We start from the raw sequence: 19,738 nt of genomic DNA, 5'->3' as shown, positions 1-19,738 counted from the left end.
GAGCGCAGGCTCAGTAGTTGTGGCGCACAGGTTTAGTTGCTCCGTGGCATGTGGGATCTTCCGGGACCAGGGCTCGAACCCGTGTCCCCTGCATTGGCAGGCCGATTCGTAACCACTGCGCCACCAGGGAAGTCCCTATGAAGGTACTGTAAAATGTAGGTTTTATTATTCTTCAGGTATGGTGAAGCTGACAGATGAGGAGATGATAACCATTGAAAAGATAGTGTGTTACTCACAGTTCCAAGGGAGGGTTCATGCCACCCCGTGCAGGGCCACACAGGGAAGCACCAGAGTTGCTCAGGAAGCAGAAGGCACAGGGCCCATGGGAAAGCATGGTGAGGCAGGGTAAATGCACTTAGGGTTAGCTAGTTTGAATAATTTCAGTGGTCTCTGAGGATACAGGCTGTCCCTGGTTGTCTGGTGTGATTAGGGCAGGGTAGTATTGCCCCCTGGAGTGTGAGAGCCAGAGAAAGGAGGTGTTTTGGAGTATGGGCTCTGGATTGATTAGTTTGTATATGAGAGGTACATTCCTTGCTATCTCTGTAAGAATTGGATGGCCCTGGGAGAGGCACTCTCTCCCCAGTCAGCAAGGCTTCAGATGCCAGAGCATCAAGAATACAGAAAGGAAGAAAATATAATGAATGCAGAAGGAGCTATTATTATTCCAGTTTTCAGAGTTGGAAACTGAGGTTGGAAAAGTTAGGTAACTAACAAGGTCACATACTTAATAGTATAGGAAGCCAAAATTTTAATTTAGATCTTTCTCTTCCAACATCCAGATACTTGAGTCAATCAGCCTAATGAATTTTAGCCTCTGTTGTTCCCCTAGTTGGGCAGCTTTGTTCAGTTTACAACCTACTTCACCATACTCAGTGATCCTATTTAAATGAAGATGAGGGAATTACCTGGTGGTCCAGTGGTTAGGACCGCTGCTTTCACTGCTGTGGCCCAGGGTTCAATCCCTGGTTTGGGAACTAAGATCCTGCAAGCTGTGCAGCATGGCCAAAAATTTTTTTTAAATAATAAATGAAGATGAATCTGTGCCAGATGAATGAAGTCCAAATTGTAGAATTTCCCATTCTTATCAGAAACTTATGTTTGCATGTAATGATTTATTAATTAAAAAATAAATATTTTAAAACTTTTTGAGGGCTTTCCTGGTGGCTCATTGGTTAAGAATCCGCCTGCCAATGCAGGGGACACGGGTTCGAGCCCTGGTCTGGGAAGATCCCACATGCCGCGGAGCAACTAAGCCCGTGTGCCACAACTACTGAGCCTGCACTCTAGAGCCCCCGAGCCACAACTGCTGAAGCCTGCGTGCCTAGAGCCCGTGCTCCGCAATAAGAGAAGTCACTGCATTGAGAAGCCTGCGCACCACAACGAAGAGTAGCCCCTGCTCGCCGCAACTAGAGAAAGCCCACGCGCAGCAACAAAGACCCAACGCAGCCAAAAATAATAATAAATAAATTAAAAACAAAAAACTTTTTGAGATTCATCATGAGTAAGGAAAGACTAATAAACTTAAGTCTACTTTTTTCTCCATTCTTCAACAATTACTATGTGCCAGGCACATATGTTGTAGGCGCTTGGGATATATCAAGATACAGAAGAGGCAAAGAGATCTGTCTTTGTAGAATGTACTTTTGAGAAAGGGGAAACAAATAATAAACATAATAAATAAGTAAATTATATTGTATATTAGAAAGTAAACGCTGTGAACAACAAGTAGAGCAGAGTAAGGGATTTAGCAAGTGTGTGGGGAGGGAGGTGTGACGGGCGCAGGTTATAGCACTAAGGAGCGTGATAATGGCAGACCTCCGTAAGAAGATTAAATTTGAGCAAGACTTGAAGGAAGTTAGTGGATATCTGAGATAAGAATATTTATGCGGGATTTCTCTGACGTTCCAGTGGGTAAGACTCCATGCTTCCAATGTAGGGGGCGTGGGTTCGATCCCTGGTCAAGGAACCAAGATCCCACATGCCACATGGCACAGGGGAAAAAAAAGAAAAAAAAAGAACATTTATGCACCCAACAAAGGAGCACCTAGATATATAAAGCAGATATTAACAGAAGTAAAGGGAGAAATAGACAGCAAGACAATAATAGTAAGGGACTTTAATACCCCACTTTCATCAGTGGATGAATCATCTAGACAGAAATGAAATAAAGAAACATTGGACTTAAATGACACTTTAGTCCAAATGGACTTAACAGATTTATACAGAACACTTCATCCAAAAGCAACAGAATACACATTTTTCTCAAGTGCACATGGAACGTCCTCCATGATACGTTACGTGTTAGGTCACAAAATAAGTCTTGCAAATTTAAGAATATTGAAATCATAGCAAGCATCTTTTCTAATTACAGTGATACGAAACTAGAAATCAATTCCAAGAAAAAAAACGAAAATTCACAAATATGTTTAGATTAAACATGCAACTGAACAACCAATGGATGAAAGAAGGAATCAAAAAATATCTTGAGACAAATGAAAATGGAAATACAACATAACAAAACGTATGGGATGCAGCAGAAGCAGTTCTAAGAGGGAAGTTCATAGAGATAAACCTGTGTTAAGAAGTAAGAAAGATCTCAAGTAACCTAACTTTACACTTCAAGGAACTAGAAAAAGAACAAAGCCTGAAGTTAGGGACTTCCCTGGTGGTCCAGTGGTTAAGACTCCGTGCTTCCACTGCAGGGGGCTTGAGTTCGATCCCGGACTGGGGAACTAAGATCCCACATGCCGTGCAGAGCGGCCAAAAATAAAATTTTTAAAAAAACCCTAAAAGGAAGGAAATATAGATCAGAGTGAAAATAAATGGAACAGAAACTAAAAAGATAGTAGAAAAGATGAGTGAAGAGCTGTTTTTTTGGTTTTTTGTTTTGTTTATTTTTGGCTGAGTTGGGTCTTTGTTGCTGCACGCGGGCTTTCTCTAGTTGTGGTGAATGGGGGCTACTCCTCCTTGTGGTGCACAGGCTTCTCATTGTGGTGGCTTCTCTTGTGTGGAGCACGGGCTCTAGGTGTGCGGGCTTCAGTAGTTGTGGCACGCGGACTTCAGTAGTTGTGGCACGCGGGCTCAGTAGTTGTGGCTCACGGGCTCAGTAGTTGTGCCTTGTGGGCTCTAGAGCATAGGCTCAGTAGTTGTGGTGCATGGACCTAGTTGCTCCACGGTATGTGGCATCTTCACGGACCAGGGATCGAACCCATGTCCCCTGCATTGGCAGGCAGATTCTTAACCACTATGCCACCAGGGAAGTCCTCCTCTTTCATTTCTGATTTTGAGTCCTCTATTTTTTTCTTGGTGAGACAAGGGAAAGGCCTGTCTATTCTGTTTATCTTTACAAGAAACCAGCTCTTAGGGCTTCCCTGGTGGTGCAACTAGAGAACCTAGAGAAAGCCCGTGCACAGCAACAAAGATCCAACACAGCCAAAAATAAATATTAAAAAAAAAAAAGAGGAGACATTACAACTGATAAATACAAAGGATCAAAGAGATTTCTATGAACAATTATATGCCAAATAATTGGATAACCTAGAAAAAATGGATAAATTCCTAGAAACATACAACCTACCAAGACTGAATCATGAAGAAATAGAAAATCTGAACAGACTGATTAATAGTAAGGAGATTGAATAAGTAATCAAAAACCTCCCAACAAACAAAAGTCCCAGACCAGGTGGCTTGACAGGTGAAGAGTTAACATCTGTCCTTCTCAGAGTTCCCAAAAATGGAAGAGGGAACACTTCCAGACTCATTTTATGAGGTCAGTGTTACCCCAATAGTAAAACCAGACAAGGTCACCACAAGAAAATTACAGGCCAGTATCCCTGATGAACATAGATTTAAAAATCCTCAACAAAATACTAGCAAACCAAATTCAACAATACGTTAAAAGGACCATACACTATGATCAAGTGGGATTTATTCCAGGGATGCAAGGATGGTTCAACATCTGCATATCAGTCAACGTGGTACACCACATTAACGGAATGAAGGATAAAAATTACATGATCATCTCAATAGATGCAGAAAAAGCATTTGTCAAAATTCAGGATCCATTTATGGTAAAAACTGTCAACAAAATGGGTATAGAGGGAATGCACCTCAGCTTAATAAAGGCCATATATTGACAAGCCTACAGCTAACATCATACTCAGTGGTGAAAAGCTGAAAGCTTTTCCTCTAATATCAGGAACAAGACAAGGTTGCCTGTTCTGGCCACTTTTATTCAACATAGTATCGAAAGTCTTAGCCAGCCAGGACAGTTAGGCAAGTAAAAGAAATAAAATGCATCCAGATAGGAAAGGAAGAAGTTAAACTGTCTCTATTTTCAAGTGACATATTAGAAAATCAGAGAGTCTACAAAAAAACTGTTAGAACTAATAAATTCAGTGAAGTTGCAGGTTACAAAATCAATATACAAAAATCTGTTGCATCTCTATACACTAATAACAAAGTGTCAGAAAGGGAAGTTACGAAAACAGTCCGATTTACAATTGCATCAAAAAGAATAAAATACCTAGGAATAACTCTAAACGAGGATATGAAAGATCTCTACACTGGAAAGTATGAGGCATTGATGACAGCAAATGAAGAAGACACAAATAAATGGAAAAATAATCTGTGATTATGGGTTGGAAGAATTCATATTGTTTAAAATGTCCATACTACCCAAAGCAATCTACAGAGTCAATGCAATCCCCATCAAAATTCCAATGCCATTTTTCACAGAAATAGAACAATCCTAAAATGTGTATAGAACCACAAAAGAGCCAAATAACCAAAACAGTCTTGAAGAAAAAGAACAAAGCTAGAGACATCTCACTTCCTGATTTCAAATTATATTACACATCTGTAGTAATCATAACAGTATGTTATTGGCATAAAAACAGACACATAGATCAGTGGAATAGAATAAGAGAGCACAGAAATCAACCCATGCACATACGGTCAGTTAATTTATGACAAGGAGCCAAGAAGATACAATGGGGAAAGGACAGTCTCTTCAGTAAATGGTGTTGGGAAACCTGGGTAGCCACATGCAAAAGAATGAAACTGAACCTCAGTCCTACATCACAGGCAAAAATCAATTCCAAATGGATTAAAGACTTGAACATGAGACCTGAAATCATAAATCTCCTAGAAGAAAATACAGATGGTAAGCTCCTTGACTTCAGCCTTGGCAATGATTTTTTGGATTTGACATCAAATGCAAAAGCCACAAAAGCAAAACTAAACAAGTGGGACCATGTCACACTAGAAGTTTCTGCACAGAAAAGGAAATCATTAACAAAATGAAAAGGCAGCCTACTGAATGGAAGAAAATATTTGCAAATTATGTATCTGATAAGGAGTAATATTCAAAATATATAAAGAACTCATACAACTTAATAGCAAAAACAAAACAATCAGATTAAAAAATGGTCAGAAGGTCTGAATAGACATTTTTCCAATGAAGACATGCAGATGGCCAACAGACACATGAAAAGATGCTCAACATCACTGATCATCAGGGAAATGCAAATCAAAACCACAGCAAGATACCACCTCACACCTTTTAGAATGGCTATTATCAAAAAGACAAGCAATAACAAGTTTTGGCAAGGATGTGGAGAAAAGGGAGCCCTTGTGTGCTGTTGGTGGGAGTGTAAATTAGCGCGGCCATTGTGGAGAATGGTACGGAGAGTCCTCAAAAAATTAAAATTAGAACTATTATGAAATCCAGAAATTCCACCGCTGGGAGTATATCCAAAGGAAAGGAAAACACTAACTCAAAAAGATATCTGCATCCCTGTGTTCACTGCAGCATTGTTTATAACAGCCAAGACATGAAAACACTCCTAAGTTTACATTGGTGGATGAAGAAATTATGGTATAAATATGCAACGGAATTTATACCGTTGCATAAATGGTATAAATTCTGCCATAGAACAAGAAGGAAATCTTGCCGTTTTTGACAACTCAGATGGGCCTTGAGGGCATTATATAATAAGGGAATAAAGTCAGACAGAGAAAGACAAATACCATATTATCTAACTTTTATGTGGAATTAAAAAAAAACCCCATAGATACAAAGAACATTTTGGTGGTTGTCAGAGGTATGGGGTGGGGGATGGGTGAAGTGGGAGAAGGTGGCAGAATAAGCCTGGGGCTGTAATGTACAACATGGTGACTATGGCTGATAAGTATATTTGAAAGTGTCTAAGAGTTAGGTCTTGAAAGATCTCCTCACAAGAAAAAAGTTTTTGTGAGTCTGTGTGGTGGTGGGTGTGAACTAGACTTCTTGCGGTGATCATTTTGCCGTGTAGACATATATGGAATCATTATGCTGAACTCCTGAAACTAAAATAACATTATATGTCAATTACATCTGAATTTTTTTTAAGAGTGATCGTGGTAGGCCTCAGTAAGAAGGTAAAGCTGAGCGAAAACTTGACGGGACTTAGTGGATACCTGAGAGAAGAGTGTTTCAAACAGAGGAGACATCTGACCTCTAGAGTAAAGGCCCAGAAGGAGTGGCACCATGCCAGCAGCTGGCAAGGCTGGAGTCGATGAGCAGGGGAACAGGGGTCCAGGAGGCGGCTGGGGATGCAGGGTCTCTGCGGGCTTTGCAAGGGCCGTGGAATGGGGAGCAGGGGGTAGCGCCATCGGCCTTATAAAGGGTCCCTCTGGCTGCTGTGTGGAAAGTAGACTGGAGGGGAGGAGATGGCACCCCTTGGAAGGCTACTGCAGTACCAGTGAGGCAGGTGAGAAATTATTAGATCTAGTTTTTAGAAACTAGTCATCAGAAGTTTTTAAAAAGCTGTTTGCTAAAAAAATCAATTTTATGCTTTCCTAGATACAAATCTCTGTTTTAAAAACTTTGTGGAAAGGTATGTAAAGTGTACCCTAAACGTGCTTGGAGGGCAGAATGTTCTTGTCTTTTGCGGTTTTTGAGAAAACGTCGTTGATGACCTTTAGAGAGCCACGTCTTAGTGGTCCTTCCAAACGTGAAAGGTTTATGACAATAGTGCGCAGGATAATTTTGTATAAAAAGTGGTTTCTTAATGCGTTGTCTCTATTTGTACAAGCTTTGCCGCAGGAAATCTACAGAGAGTTGTCCAAAGGTAAAATACATCATTGCCATGACAGTCTTGCCATCTTTTTTGTGACATTGATAGTGAGTATGTATAGTACTCATTTGTTACACAAGATGGGGAGATAGAAGAGTCACTTGATGTATTTAAAAGGTATTGCGGTTACTCTGGAAGAGAAGAGGAGAAGATAGATGTCAGAATCACCTAATGCTAAAAACCTTCCTCTTAGCCTGTAAACAGTGTTTAAATCAAGCAGGAGCAGCTCTTGTTCTGTGAGGCTGTGGTTGGCTGTGCGGCTTTGTCGTGAGAGCGAATGCTTAAAGGCTTCCTTCTAATCCTCTTGCTAGAGACTGACTTCTTCTGGGTTAACGCTTTGCTTCTGTTGAAATGAATCTAGCCATTAGAATGGGTAACAGAAGCTGTTTTCGTTCACTAATGCCTTGTGGCAAATTGACATACCAAAATCGGTAATTACCAAAACAGGCTCTGTAGGAAAGGAGCAAGGATTAAAAAGGTAGGAATGGAAGCAGCTGAAGGGATGGCTGTGTGCAGTGGTGTTCCGAAGACAGAGACTAGGGAAGTCCAAAAATAAATTTATCACAATTAGTTTCTGGTTATGTAATTAAAACAAGCAAATAGTAGCGTAGATGGAGAAAACCCTCGTGTATCCTGGATGTTGGGGAAAGCTTGAATATATGTATAAAGTACAAAAGAAAAACGTTAGGTAAAAACGTCCATCTTTTTATTTTATTACTGAAACTATTGCTAAAATTTAAGAGCGGTTTTTAAAGTGACTCTTTCTGACATGTTATGTAAGCAAGCCCCTCTGATAATACCAGTTCTCTTGCTTTGGGAAATGTTGCTTTTGGATATATTATCTAATTTATTTTATTACTTCTCATATCTGGCATTTTTTTGGCAAATTCAACAATCTTCAGGAAGAACCAAATTTGTGAGAGTATATTTTGGAGGTTGACTATTCTGAAAAGGAAGTCTTCTTTTTTCTTTCCTCAGAATGAACTCTCAGATACACGTGCAAAATTCCACATACTTTTTCTTTTCTTTGTGTCGACGATGTTCTTCATCAGCGTGTTGTCACTTCTCAGCTACCACTGCTGGCTAGTTGGAAAAAACAGAACAACTATAGGTAAGTAGGTTAAAATAAAGCATAATTATTTGGGAAAATGGCCACAAATGAACATGAAGTCTAGAGAAGGACAAAAGATGATAAAGATAAAATAATTCTGTATTAAAATTAACTTGGACTGGATAGGAACAATGGCTGTTTAATAAATGTAAAGGTTCATAATTTTGAGAAGGTTGAGGAAGTAAGATTGACTTTTATATATTTTTTCAGTAGTGTGTTGTACATAAAAGTAGAGAACTGACTATATTTTATAAATTTTAATAAAAGCTGTTTCCTGCCTTTGTTGTATCACTAATGTTAGCACTTATGTCCCGTTTTTGCTCATTTTTTTAAAATGAAAATATTGAGGAAGAATTCAGTAAGGTATTCCAACAATTGGACACACGCTTCTTAAACAACAGTGGTGTGGCATTGCTCAGACTAAACCATAGGCATGTAAGCAGCAACACCAGCCATAACTGGAATATTGAGGTATTGGCTAACAAAACAGGGATCTGTCGCAGTGTTTCGAAAGAAAGTTAAACACTCCCTGCTGTCTAAAGGAGAGGTGGACGTATTTTAACATAGAAAGATGCAGACGTTGCAGGGAGATTCTTAGGTACTCTTACATTTGGACCCCTTTAATCTCGTGTCTTGTGGAGTCCTGTAAGACGTGATGGGCCTCCAGGGTAAAGGGTTCGGTGCCCCGCCTTTCCCAGCTCACTCTGCTGTTGCTCTCCTCCAGTTCCCACGCCTTCATCCCTTTTCCGTGTGAATAAGCTTCCTTATGTCAATTAATTTATCATCGTCACAGAATATCCTGTCATCTCTTCACCTTTAACCCGAGGTTACAGAAGGCAGCCCACATGCAAAGCCTAGCTCTTCAGACCTCCCAAGCAGCTGGACACTGAGAGATTTCACACAGAAAAGGAGATTTCTTCTTTTCAAAACTGATGACTCTGGTGGCCCTATTTTCCCACCTGGCATCATTCGGTAGGAGCTCAGTAGTGGCTGACTGCTTCCGGTGGCCACGAGCATTTAATTGGCCACGGTTCCCACCCTGCTTCACTTGTTTCCCGCCCAAACCCTCTAGGTGTCTGAGAGGTGAGTGCTTCCTGGGAAGCAGTGACTACAGTAAGAAATGCATCATTTTATATCACTACCTAGTGCATGCACACACATTTATAAAATTATGTAATTAGAATAAGCAAAATCTTCGTAAAACATCATTAATGTCTACTATGTCCAATGTACTCTAATATTTTCTGTTCTAGTTCTTTAAAAAGAAATGGTGGTTTCAAAGCACTGAATTGATTTTACAGCCTATTAAGATGTTTAAACCCACACTTTGGAAAACCTTCCCCTAACACACCACTCCCCGCACACCCTGGTGTTACCCAGCTCTGCGCTGCTGCTTCCAGGTGTCCTTTGGGGCATCACTTGTACCTTCCTCATAGCTGTCACCTCCCTACCTTGAATCATTTCTCATGTTACACAGTTTCTATTAATACATTCAAACTGCTGCTGTCACCCCAGACAGGCTGGTTGGTCTCTTTGATCCTGATAGCCAGTCATTCCTGTACCCAAACACTGAACCTTTCATCACTTGAAACTGAAGAGGCCTCACGTTTTCACCTTGACGTTTCCATTCTCTGACCACAGTCTTTATCCGTTCAGCTCTCCCTTTCCGTGCTCCAGTGCGTGCCCTTTCTAGCTTCCTGAGTCCTCCACACTGCACCACTTTTCTCCCACGTTTCTTTCCCTCTGGTTTCGTCTCTCACCCTTTTCCATTCTAGATCCTATAATAAATGCCCTCAAGCTCCCAGCAGCACCCTCGCATTACGCATGCTCCTAGGTGCCTCTTCTCCCACAACGCCTTTGCCAGTCCCTGACCCAGGTTATTCCAGCGATGCGTTCTTCTCCCAGTGCAGTGGGGCTGGAGAGAGCTGGTGAAGGCCGTCCCACTCCCACAGAGGTGGTCACAACTACAGATTCAAAGTCTCAGACCTCACTTAGGCCCTCAGCTCTATTTGGCAGTAATGTCACGTGTTTCTGATCAGGTTTGCCACGTTATTACCCACAATAGGTATTCCAGACTTTCATCATTCTCCCTAATTTCCTTACCTGTTTTGTGAACGCTTCATAGAAAAGTTAGAAGTCGCCACAAGTAAATTCTTATCGTCTCACCTTTATAACCTCACACAAACATTTCTACTTTCAAACCCATCAGTGTCACCCTCTTTCTAACTTCTACGGACACGATGTCTTTTCTGGTATCAATGGTTAATCTTTAGAACTTTTCTAAAGGCCATCCCATTTCTTCTAGAACTTTCTTCCATCAGTTTTTACTTCACTTTTCTGTGTCATCAACCTTTCCCAATCCGTCTCTCCCTGGCTCCTTCTTATCCATAGCTTATAAAACATTCTGAAATGCATTCTATCTTTAAACAGAGATCCTAGGCTCTGGCCGCCATCAGCTTCCTCACTTGTTATTATTCATAGCTCAGGATCGTGCTCAGGCGTCACCTCCTGCATATTTCACCTTCCTTGGCCACCACCCCCAACACTCGCACGTATCTCTATCACACTGTCATTCTGATAGACTTTTGTTAGACTGTGGGTTCTTTGGTCAGAATTTCATCTACTTTACCTTGGGATCCCAAAACCTGGTGCTTTGCCATAAGGCACATAGTAGGAAATTGATAAATAATGAATGAGTGAAGTTGCAAGAGATAGAATATCTTAAAAAAAAAAAAAAAGAAAAAGGCTAAGGTGTATTGAACATTCTTCAGTCGATTTTCCTTAATATCACATAATTATTTTGACATTTTCATTTTATAAGGGTGATGAAATATTCAAGAGGTTATATTTTTTCCCAAAAAAGTTTAAAAAAAGAAAAGGAAAAAAAATTGGTACTTTCCTTCCCTCCTATAATTTTCGAATAGGTTAACTCTTCTTTTTTGTAATATATATCTGTAACAGAATCATTCCGTGCACCCACATTTTCATATGGACCTGATGGAAACGGTTTCTCGCTTGGATGCAGTAAAAATTGGAGACAAGTCTTTGGCGATGAAAAGAAATATTGGCTACTTCCAATATTTTCAAGGTAGTTTATAAAATGCACGTCTCAGAAATTATGGAACCTGTGATAGTCTCTGTCTCTCTGATTAAATGATTCAGAGAATATAGTATATTATGACATTATGAGCCTTAAGAATGAAAACTCAGAATATCTTGATTACGTGAAGTATTTTATTTTTCATGTTTTTTACAAGGGTGAAGGAGAGTTTGGGCATATATTTGAATGAGAAAAAAAGATGATTCATAGAAAATAAGAATCACTCTTTTTCTTTCAAAATGAAAATAAGTTTGTGAAGTAAAGAATCATAAGAATTTATATTTATTAGCCATATCTTCAAAGATTTCCAGTACAGGTTATGTATTCTGTTGTGTCTTAAATCAAAGAAGACCCAACACAGAATGCAGTTTTTACCTGCATTTAAATTTAAATGAGAATATATGCTCAAGATGATTCATAATTTCCTTTTCTCCCAAATTCTCAGCCATCCTAGGCCATCTATATACCAAAAGTCATTATAGAGAAGGAAAAAATATTTGAAATTCAAGTACCATATTTGTAAGTGTTGTGGGTTTTTTTCCTTTTTTCCCTTAACAGGGAACTCTATTGCTTGTTATTTTGTCTGAAAATGACATATTTGCATTCTTTCTTTCTTTTTTTTCTTTTTTTTTTTGCCACGCCACATGGGATCTTAGTTCCCTGAGCAGAGCTTGAACCCAGGCCCCAGCAGTGAAAGTTCAGAGTCCTAACCACTGGACGGCCAGGGAATTCCCAATTGCCTTCATTTTTGAAAGACATTTTGCTTGGTATAGAATTGTAGATGCTGCTTGCATTTTTTTCTGATGAGAAGTTTGTGGATATTATGTTTATTACTATTTGTGTAATATGACATTTTTCTCTGGCTGCTTTTAAGATTTTGTTTATCACTAGTTTCTTGCAATTTGATTATGACGTGCCTGGTGTCGTTTTCTTCACGATTCTCGTGCTTAGGATTGTTGAGCTTCTTGGATCTGTAATTTTTAAACTTTCATCAGATTTGGAAAGTACTTTTAACCACTGTCTCTTCAAGTACTTCTTCTGTCGCCTCCCTCCCCTTGTCCCTGCAGGGGCCCCTCGGGAGGCTCCGCCGCGGCGCCCTGGTGGCTGCTCACTTTCCGTGCGGCCTTTTTCCTGAGCTTCATCTTCAAGGGCGCCAGTCCCTTCCGTGCGCTTTATCTGTTGTCCCTTATATTCAGGTGTTTCCACTCTGACTGGTTGCAACATAGCCTATTATTTGTTAAGGTTATTTTCCCTAAACAGAAATTTCAATGTTGGCAGTTGGGTTTTTTGTCTTTGTTTTTTCTTTCCCCTTCTTTAAAGATGTTGTTCCATTATCATCTGGCTTGTGTTGTTTGTGTCAATAAATCAGCCTCTCTCTTATCTTTATTCCACTGTTTGTACAGGCACACCTCGGAGATTATTGCAGGTTTGGTTCCAGACCACCGCAATAAAGCAAATATCATAGTAAAGTGAGTCATACGAATTTTTTGGTTTCCCAGTGCATATAACAGTCTATAACCATAGACTGTTAAGTGTTCAATAGCATTATGTCTAAAAAAAAAAAAAAAAAACAATGTACATACCTTGATTTAAAAATACTTTATTGCTAAAAACTGCTAATCGTTATCTGAGCCTTCAGCAAGTCGTAATCTTTTTGCTGGTGGAGGGTTTGAAATATTGTGAGAATTGCCAATACGTGACCCAGAGACGCAAAGTGAGCAGATGCCGTTGGAAAAATGGCACCGATAGACTTGCTCAATGTAGGGTTGCCTCAAACCTTTAATTTGTAAAAATCACAGTATCTGCAAAGCACAGTAAAATGAAACACAATAAAACGAGGTATGCTTGTAAATTACTATGTCTTTTTTCCCCTGTGGCTACTTTTAAGATTTTTATCTTTATCACTGGTTTTAAGTAGTCTGATGATGATGTTCCTTAGTATGGTTTGCCTTGTGTTTATCCTCTTTGGAGTTCATTAGGCTTCTTGGATCTATGAATTTGTAGTTTTCATCAGATCTGAATTATTTATTTATTCATTTATTTATTTATTTGGCTGCGTTGGGTCTTCGTTGCTGTGCGCAGGCTTTCTCTAGTTGCAGTGAGCAGGGGCTACTCTTTGTTGCTGTGCGCGGGCTTCTCATTTAGTGGCTTCTGTTTGTTGTGGAGCACAGGCTCTAGGCACACGGGCTGCAGTAGTTGTGGCACACGGGCTCAGTAGTTGTGGCTCGCAGGCTCCAGAGCGCAGGCTCAGTAGTTGTGGCGCACGGGCTTAGTTGATCAATGGCATGTGGGATCTTCCCGGACCAGGGCTCGAACCTGTGTCCCCTGCATTGGCGGGAGGATTCTTAACCACTGTGCCACCAGGGAAGTCCAATCTGAATAATTTTGAAATAATTTTCAATTGTTTTTTCTGCCTGCTTCCCTCTTCCTGTGCCCTTCCCCCACTAGCTTTTCAGGTTCTCTTAAATATATGTCATAACCCACCGGTCATTGCTGTTGTCCCTCCCTTCTCCCCCTCCATCTTTTTTCTCTCTTTGCTTCAAATTGGATCATTTCTATTGTTATGTCTGTGAGTTCACTTATCTTTTCTTCTATAATGTCTACTGTTAGGCTCATCCAGTGAATTTCTTATTTCAGATATTATATTTTTCAGCTCCAGAAGTTCAATTTGGTTCTTTTTTTATATCTTACATTTCTTTTTTCTTTATATCCACTTTTTCCAGTTAATTCATGGACATATTTATAATCACTGTTTTAACGTCTTTGTTTCAAGTGTTCATGGTCATTTCTAAATCTTTTCTATTGACTTTTTTTTCTCTCAGTTGTGATCACATTTTACTGCTTTTTATGCTAGTAATTTTTGATTGGATGGTGGACATTTTGAATTCTGAATGTTTAAATTTTGTCTCCCTTTAAAGAATGTTGAATTTTGTTTTGGCAGACTTCTGTTTCAGCTTAGTCCTCCTGACGCTTGTTTAAACCTTTGTTTGGTTGGGTGTAAAGTAGCATTTTCTGTAGGGCAAGTTTAATCCTACAGCAAAGGTGAGAGCCTGCTGCGGTCTCTGCCATATCCACATGTTCAGTGAGGTCTCTCTACTCTGGCAGGTCGAATGCAAATGGCTTTCAGTGCTGTGCAGGCTCCGAATTGTTCAGCTTACACTCCCCAGTTGTTCTTTTCCCAGATTCACATGTGTGGCTTAGTATTCATCAGAAGACTCAAGTAAAACCCTGTGCAGATTTCTGTAGCCCTTTCTCTGCACATATCCCTCTTCCTCAGCTCTGTCCGATAGAAGGAAGCCTCCTCATCTTCTCGAAACTCCCATCTCTGTCACCTTAATTCAGTGAGACCACCTTGCTCTGCACATCCCCCTGTTGGTGCTCAAGTTCTGGCAGAAGCTGCAGCTCCTTGGTTGGTTTCTCTTCTTTCAGACACCACAGTTCTGTGCTGCCTGTTTTGCAAAGAGTTGTTGTATATACTGTTCAACAGGAGGTCAAATGTACCGGTTAATCCATCTTGGCTGGAAGTGGAATTCCCTGCGGTACACAGTTTTGATGTTTTTAGACTGTGGAAGGCATAGCTGTACTTTTTTTTAAGTTGTGAACTTCTTGAAGGCAGAGATTTTCTTTTCTTTTGTTGAGTGGTATATCCCTAGCACTTAAAATGGTACTCGGAACATCCAGTATATTTTCGCTTAATGAATGTTGTTGAATAAATAACTATGTGGAACTTACATCTTGAATTTCAATTTGAGCGTTTATGATATCTTAAATGATTGTGATAAGCAGGTCAGTTAACCAAATATTTGAATATGTATGTTTATCATAACTTTAATAGACATGATCATCTTAATAGTCATGGAAGATACTGTTTTTAACTATATGTAAATTATAAAAGGAAAAGACTTATTTCCTCAGTGGAGTCTAATATCCCTCTAAATTAGAAATCTTAGAAATCATTCTCTGAAATGACAAGTTGTGATAATTTTATACCATGCCTCTGGAAAATAGGTGTTAAACTTGACCACTTTGATTTAACTGAACATGATTAAATTATTACTGATATTTTTCATTATGCAGTCAGGGTGATGGCTGCAGTTTTCCGACTCGTCTTGTGGGGACGGATCCAGAACAAGCTTCTGTTTCAAACCACAGTGAAAATACCAGAAGGTGTGCTTCTTGTCATTAAGTTTTTCAGAATTCATTATAGAGCAAACTGTGTGTGTGTGTGTGTGTGTGTGTGTGTGTGTGTGTGTGTGTTATACATAGATAAATACAGTAGTAATGTAGCAAGCCAGCATAGATAAAGAGAAATTCTATTCAGTTTTTTTAACTGAGGGTTAAAATGTGGATATAGCTGACATGCTCAGGATAACCATATTTTTTATCATTCAAACCAGAACACTTTTGAGAGTAAGAAAGTGAACGCTTGCTGTTAGTAGTTGAAGCAGGACAGTCTCATGTCACTGGACGCGTCTGGCAGGGTAGGAAGCACGGCTACCCTACCTGTGCTGCGTCTTCCTAGAAGCGAAGACTCTTTCAAGATTTGATTATGTTGGTTTATATCAGTTATATTTTCAAAGAAGTTAGTCATTGTACTATTCACCATTTTATTTTGATAAACAGATTTTAACTGCAGCGTGAAAATAATATTAATGAGGATTCAAAAATACAAATACAAAATTTTTCTTCTTCATCTTAGAGGATATTTTCTCAGAGTTTGTATGGCGAGCACACTGATTCATAAATTCAGAGAAATAGTTCATTTTTAATGATATTTTAAAGGAGATAGAGATGCTTCTGTCAAAGTGAAACACTTGAAACTTACTCCAGAAATAAGTTGTGGGGGAGGAGGGATTATAAATTCCAAGCTAGCGGATTAATTTTGGAAGAACATAGGCCTTAGAACCTAGGACCTCAGAGCTCGAAGAAGTTACTTAAACTGTCTGAGCCTCAGCTGCCAGCTCTATGAGAGGAGGATTTGTACTCCCTTCGGGGGTTATTGTGAAGATTGCGATGGTGTGTAGAAAGCACCCAGCACAGCGTCTGCCCATAGTGGGTCCCCGACAATACTAGTTCCCTTTTCCTCCTCCTTTTTTTCCTCCATTCCCTCCCTCCCTGGATCTCTTAGCTAGAAAACTAAGTCTACGCTAAATCACTAAATCATTTTTTCCCCTTAGATCTATACTGCAGAGGTAGAAAGCAGAAAACTTGGGAAATGACAGGTAATCTTTTTGTCCTGGCCACAGACATAGATCCTCACCTGTCCTTGTGCTACCTTATGGCTCTTGATTAACATGTTAAAAATGTTTCAGATTGGCCTCTGAAGCTGTTTTTCTTTTATCTAATTGTTTTCGTTGGCAGTGCTGAGTACAGATTCTTGGGTCTAGGAGCCATTTAATGCGGGGGGTTGGGGGCACATTTTCTCTTGAAGATGGAGTCTTTTCAGAGTGCTGAGATCTCATGAGTTGCCCTCACATGTTTAGGAGAAGGAATACTAATTTGCTGCTTATTAACTAAGTATCATTAATTGAGCGTTAGACTATTTACTAAATTATTTGCTCCTCTTTCAGTATTGGCTCAAATCCACCCTTTCCTATCAAACCGCTTAGTGAATCAAAAAACCGCTTGTTGGACAGTGAACCTCAGTGGCTAGAGAATGGATCTGAAGAAGGTGTCGTCAGATCAGGTAATGCTCGTCATCTGAAAACATTGCTTTGTCTGGTTAAAATGAAAATCACCAGATTTAACAAATGTGGAAAAATTAAAATACATTATGTGCTATTTTAAAATACGAAAATATTTGAAACTTTTTAATAAAATATCTTATACGTGGGCCGTTAGTGTTTCCTGGTAGCTTTCACGGAGGCGAAGGTTGAGTGAGGAAGTGTAGTGGCTGCTGCTGTGGTTTTTTCTGTTCATAATTTTGTTTTTCCTTGTTGTTACCCAGCCATGTATTTTGTCACCTCGGATGTAGAAAATTCTTTTGGCATAATACTCTGGATAATGCTTAAACAAGGTTTTTCTTTGGGGTCATAGCTTTTGCTTATTTGAAAATAATTTTGAAATGCCTTGTACTCTTTGGCTGTCTTGTCTTCGTATAAAAAGAGTGCACTGAATGTAGTTGAACCATGATGACTCTTAATCATTTCATGAATTGTGGTACATTATACAACAGTTGATAAGATAGAAGTGGGCCTTTGAATCAGGCCTCGGTTTATAATATAGTCTGGCCACTCACTAGCATTATAGCTTAAAACATATCTGTGGTTCTTAATAATACTAGTAATAACATTCTCCTTGCACTGTAGGAAAATGGTTTGGTACTAACTCTAGGAAACACCCTAAAACTTGAAAGCTTGCTGTCACAATTTCTGGTTTGCTCTTATTGTCATTTCGGCTTTCAGCAGCATTTAAATTCTCTTAAATTAGTTTCATTAAGACCTTCATTCAGGGGACTTCCCTGGTGGCCCAGGGGTTAGGAATCCGCCTGCCAATGCAGGGGACACGGGTTCGAGCCCTGGTTCGGGAGGATCCCACATGCCGTGGAGCAACTGAGCCCATGTGCTGCAGCTGCTGGGCCTGTGCTCTGGAGCCCGCGAGCCACAACTACTGAGCCCGCGTCCCACAACTACTGAAGCCCACGTGCCTGGAGCCCGTGCTCCGCAACAAGAGAGGCCACTGCAGTGAGAAGCCTGTTCAACACAACGAAGACCCAACACAGCCAAAAATAAATAAAGAAAGTAAAATAAATTTTTTTTAAAAGACCTTCATTCAGGTCATTAGACCCTCAGTATAAAATCAAGGGAAAAATCCATTTGTGGACTTGAAATTATTGCTCCTGAACATCTTTAGAGCCAAAGGATGTTTTTACAAAGATAAGCATAAAACCAGACTTTCAGATTTTAGCACTGCTTTCCTTCCTTCTGGGTTCTAACAGAAGGCAAATGGTTGGCACCAGAAGCCTATTTAGTGCTTACATAATACTTGCTTTTACTGTAATCATCAATTTTACCATTTAGCCAGAAACTTAATATTTCTTTTTTTGTCATGTCATATATAATTATGTGCTTACAGGGACAAATAACCATGTAACAGTGGCAATAGAAAATTGAGTACCACTTGTTCATAACTAACCAGTTGAATAAGAGCAAGGTAAGACAGTATAAAGGTAATTTCTCCAAAAATTAGTTTATTTGCATGTCATAATCTCAAAACAATTTGCAATTCAGTCTTTTTTACTCTTTCCATTATATCAGCAAAATCAGGTCGTTCAGGAGAGATTGGAAGGTAACATCTGCCTAAACTCCCATTTTTCTTACCACTCCTAGCATGATCTTACTGGATATTTGTTGATAGATTAATGAAGAAACTAATAAAAATTGTTAGGATTGGTATATGGACAACTAACCTTTTCACTGAATGGTACCTTATTAATTAGTTTAAGGAAAAAAGGTGACTTTTGCCCACTACTGAAGAAATTTGATCCAGAGAAGAGTGACTAAGATTAAAGACTGAAAAAAAGACTTCAGAGGTTCATTGATGTTATTTACTTAGTAGAAGATACAGCAGAAGAGCAGTTTACTGTAGCCAAGTACGTGGATCAGTGACGCCTTATCTGTGTGCCCAGAGGCAGTAGCCAGAGGAGGCTGATTGAAGTAGGAATAGAAGCCCTTCCCGACGGACCAGTAGGAGCAGAGAGGGCAGTGCTAAAACACTGACACTGAACCGCAGGGATGGAGTGAACTCTCCTGCTGCTTAAAGACAGAGAAGACAGCTGTACACGTTCAAGTCAGAAGCTAAGCTCACTGGCTCAGCAGCGTCACACGCAGCTATTAGATTTTTGAAAACCTACGTGTAGTGTTTCCTGGTTACCTATTGCTACCTAACAAATTATCACACACTTAGCAGGTGAAGACAACACACCTTTATTACGTCAGTTGCTTTGTTCTCATCTGTAGTCTCATCTAGGGGACATCTGCTTCCTTGCTTGGTGTTTGTCATTAGCATTCAGTTCCTTACAAGGACCTGGAGGCCATGTCCAAGTCACAGCCAGAGCCTAAGACTCAGAGAGTATCAGAAACAGCCCCCGATGGGGCTCCTGGCAGGCAGAGGGCAGCAGGAGCTGCAGGTGGTGATCACGTGTCATTGGCAGCCCCACCCAGAGCTGGTCCTCGGACGGGGCTCCCGGGTTCTGGCTCTGGGCATCTTCTCTCCCTGTAGGCGGAATAATGGCTGATGCTTGTGGTGGTTGAGAATACTCACTGAAATTCCCATAAACATCTGATAGCAGTCTTCTCAGATTATGCCCAAGTTAACACTAAGGGAAACGTGTAAGGATCTGCCTGTATTAAAATGCTCACTTAATGGCTTCAGGGAAAGTCAGTGATCTGTCCCTTATTTACAGCGTCT

General features: G+C 40.0%; 1 protein-coding gene across 3 annotated transcripts in view; it reads left to right on the top strand.

Annotated features, from left to right (window-relative positions):
- Window positions 1-19,738, top strand: part of ZDHHC20 (zinc finger DHHC-type palmitoyltransferase 20) — a 71,201-nt gene that overhangs the window by 47,808 nt on the left and 3,655 nt on the right. The window contains exons 8-12 of one of the 3 annotated variants that reach the window (XM_059903285.1): window positions 8,097-8,229; window positions 11,191-11,317; window positions 15,407-15,496; window positions 16,900-17,015; window positions 18,404-18,481. In XM_059903285.1, coding sequence (XP_059759268.1) covers window positions 8,097-8,229; window positions 11,191-11,317; window positions 15,407-15,496; window positions 16,900-17,015; window positions 18,404-18,441 — 504 coding nt within the window. In that variant the 3' untranslated portion in view covers window positions 18,442-18,481. Of the gene's footprint in view, window positions 1-8,096; window positions 8,230-11,190; window positions 11,318-15,406; window positions 15,497-16,506; window positions 16,552-16,899; window positions 17,016-18,403; window positions 18,482-19,738 lie in introns of those variants that run through there. The other 2 variants (XM_059903287.1, XM_059903286.1) reach the window with 2 other exon arrangements.

This window comes from Balaenoptera ricei, chromosome 18, assembly GCF_028023285.1.
Source record: "Balaenoptera ricei isolate mBalRic1 chromosome 18, mBalRic1.hap2, whole genome shotgun sequence".
In the NCBI taxonomy this organism is placed as follows: Eukaryota; Metazoa; Chordata; class Mammalia; order Artiodactyla; family Balaenopteridae; genus Balaenoptera; species Balaenoptera ricei.
This window is presented reverse-complemented; position numbering and strand designations above follow the sequence as displayed.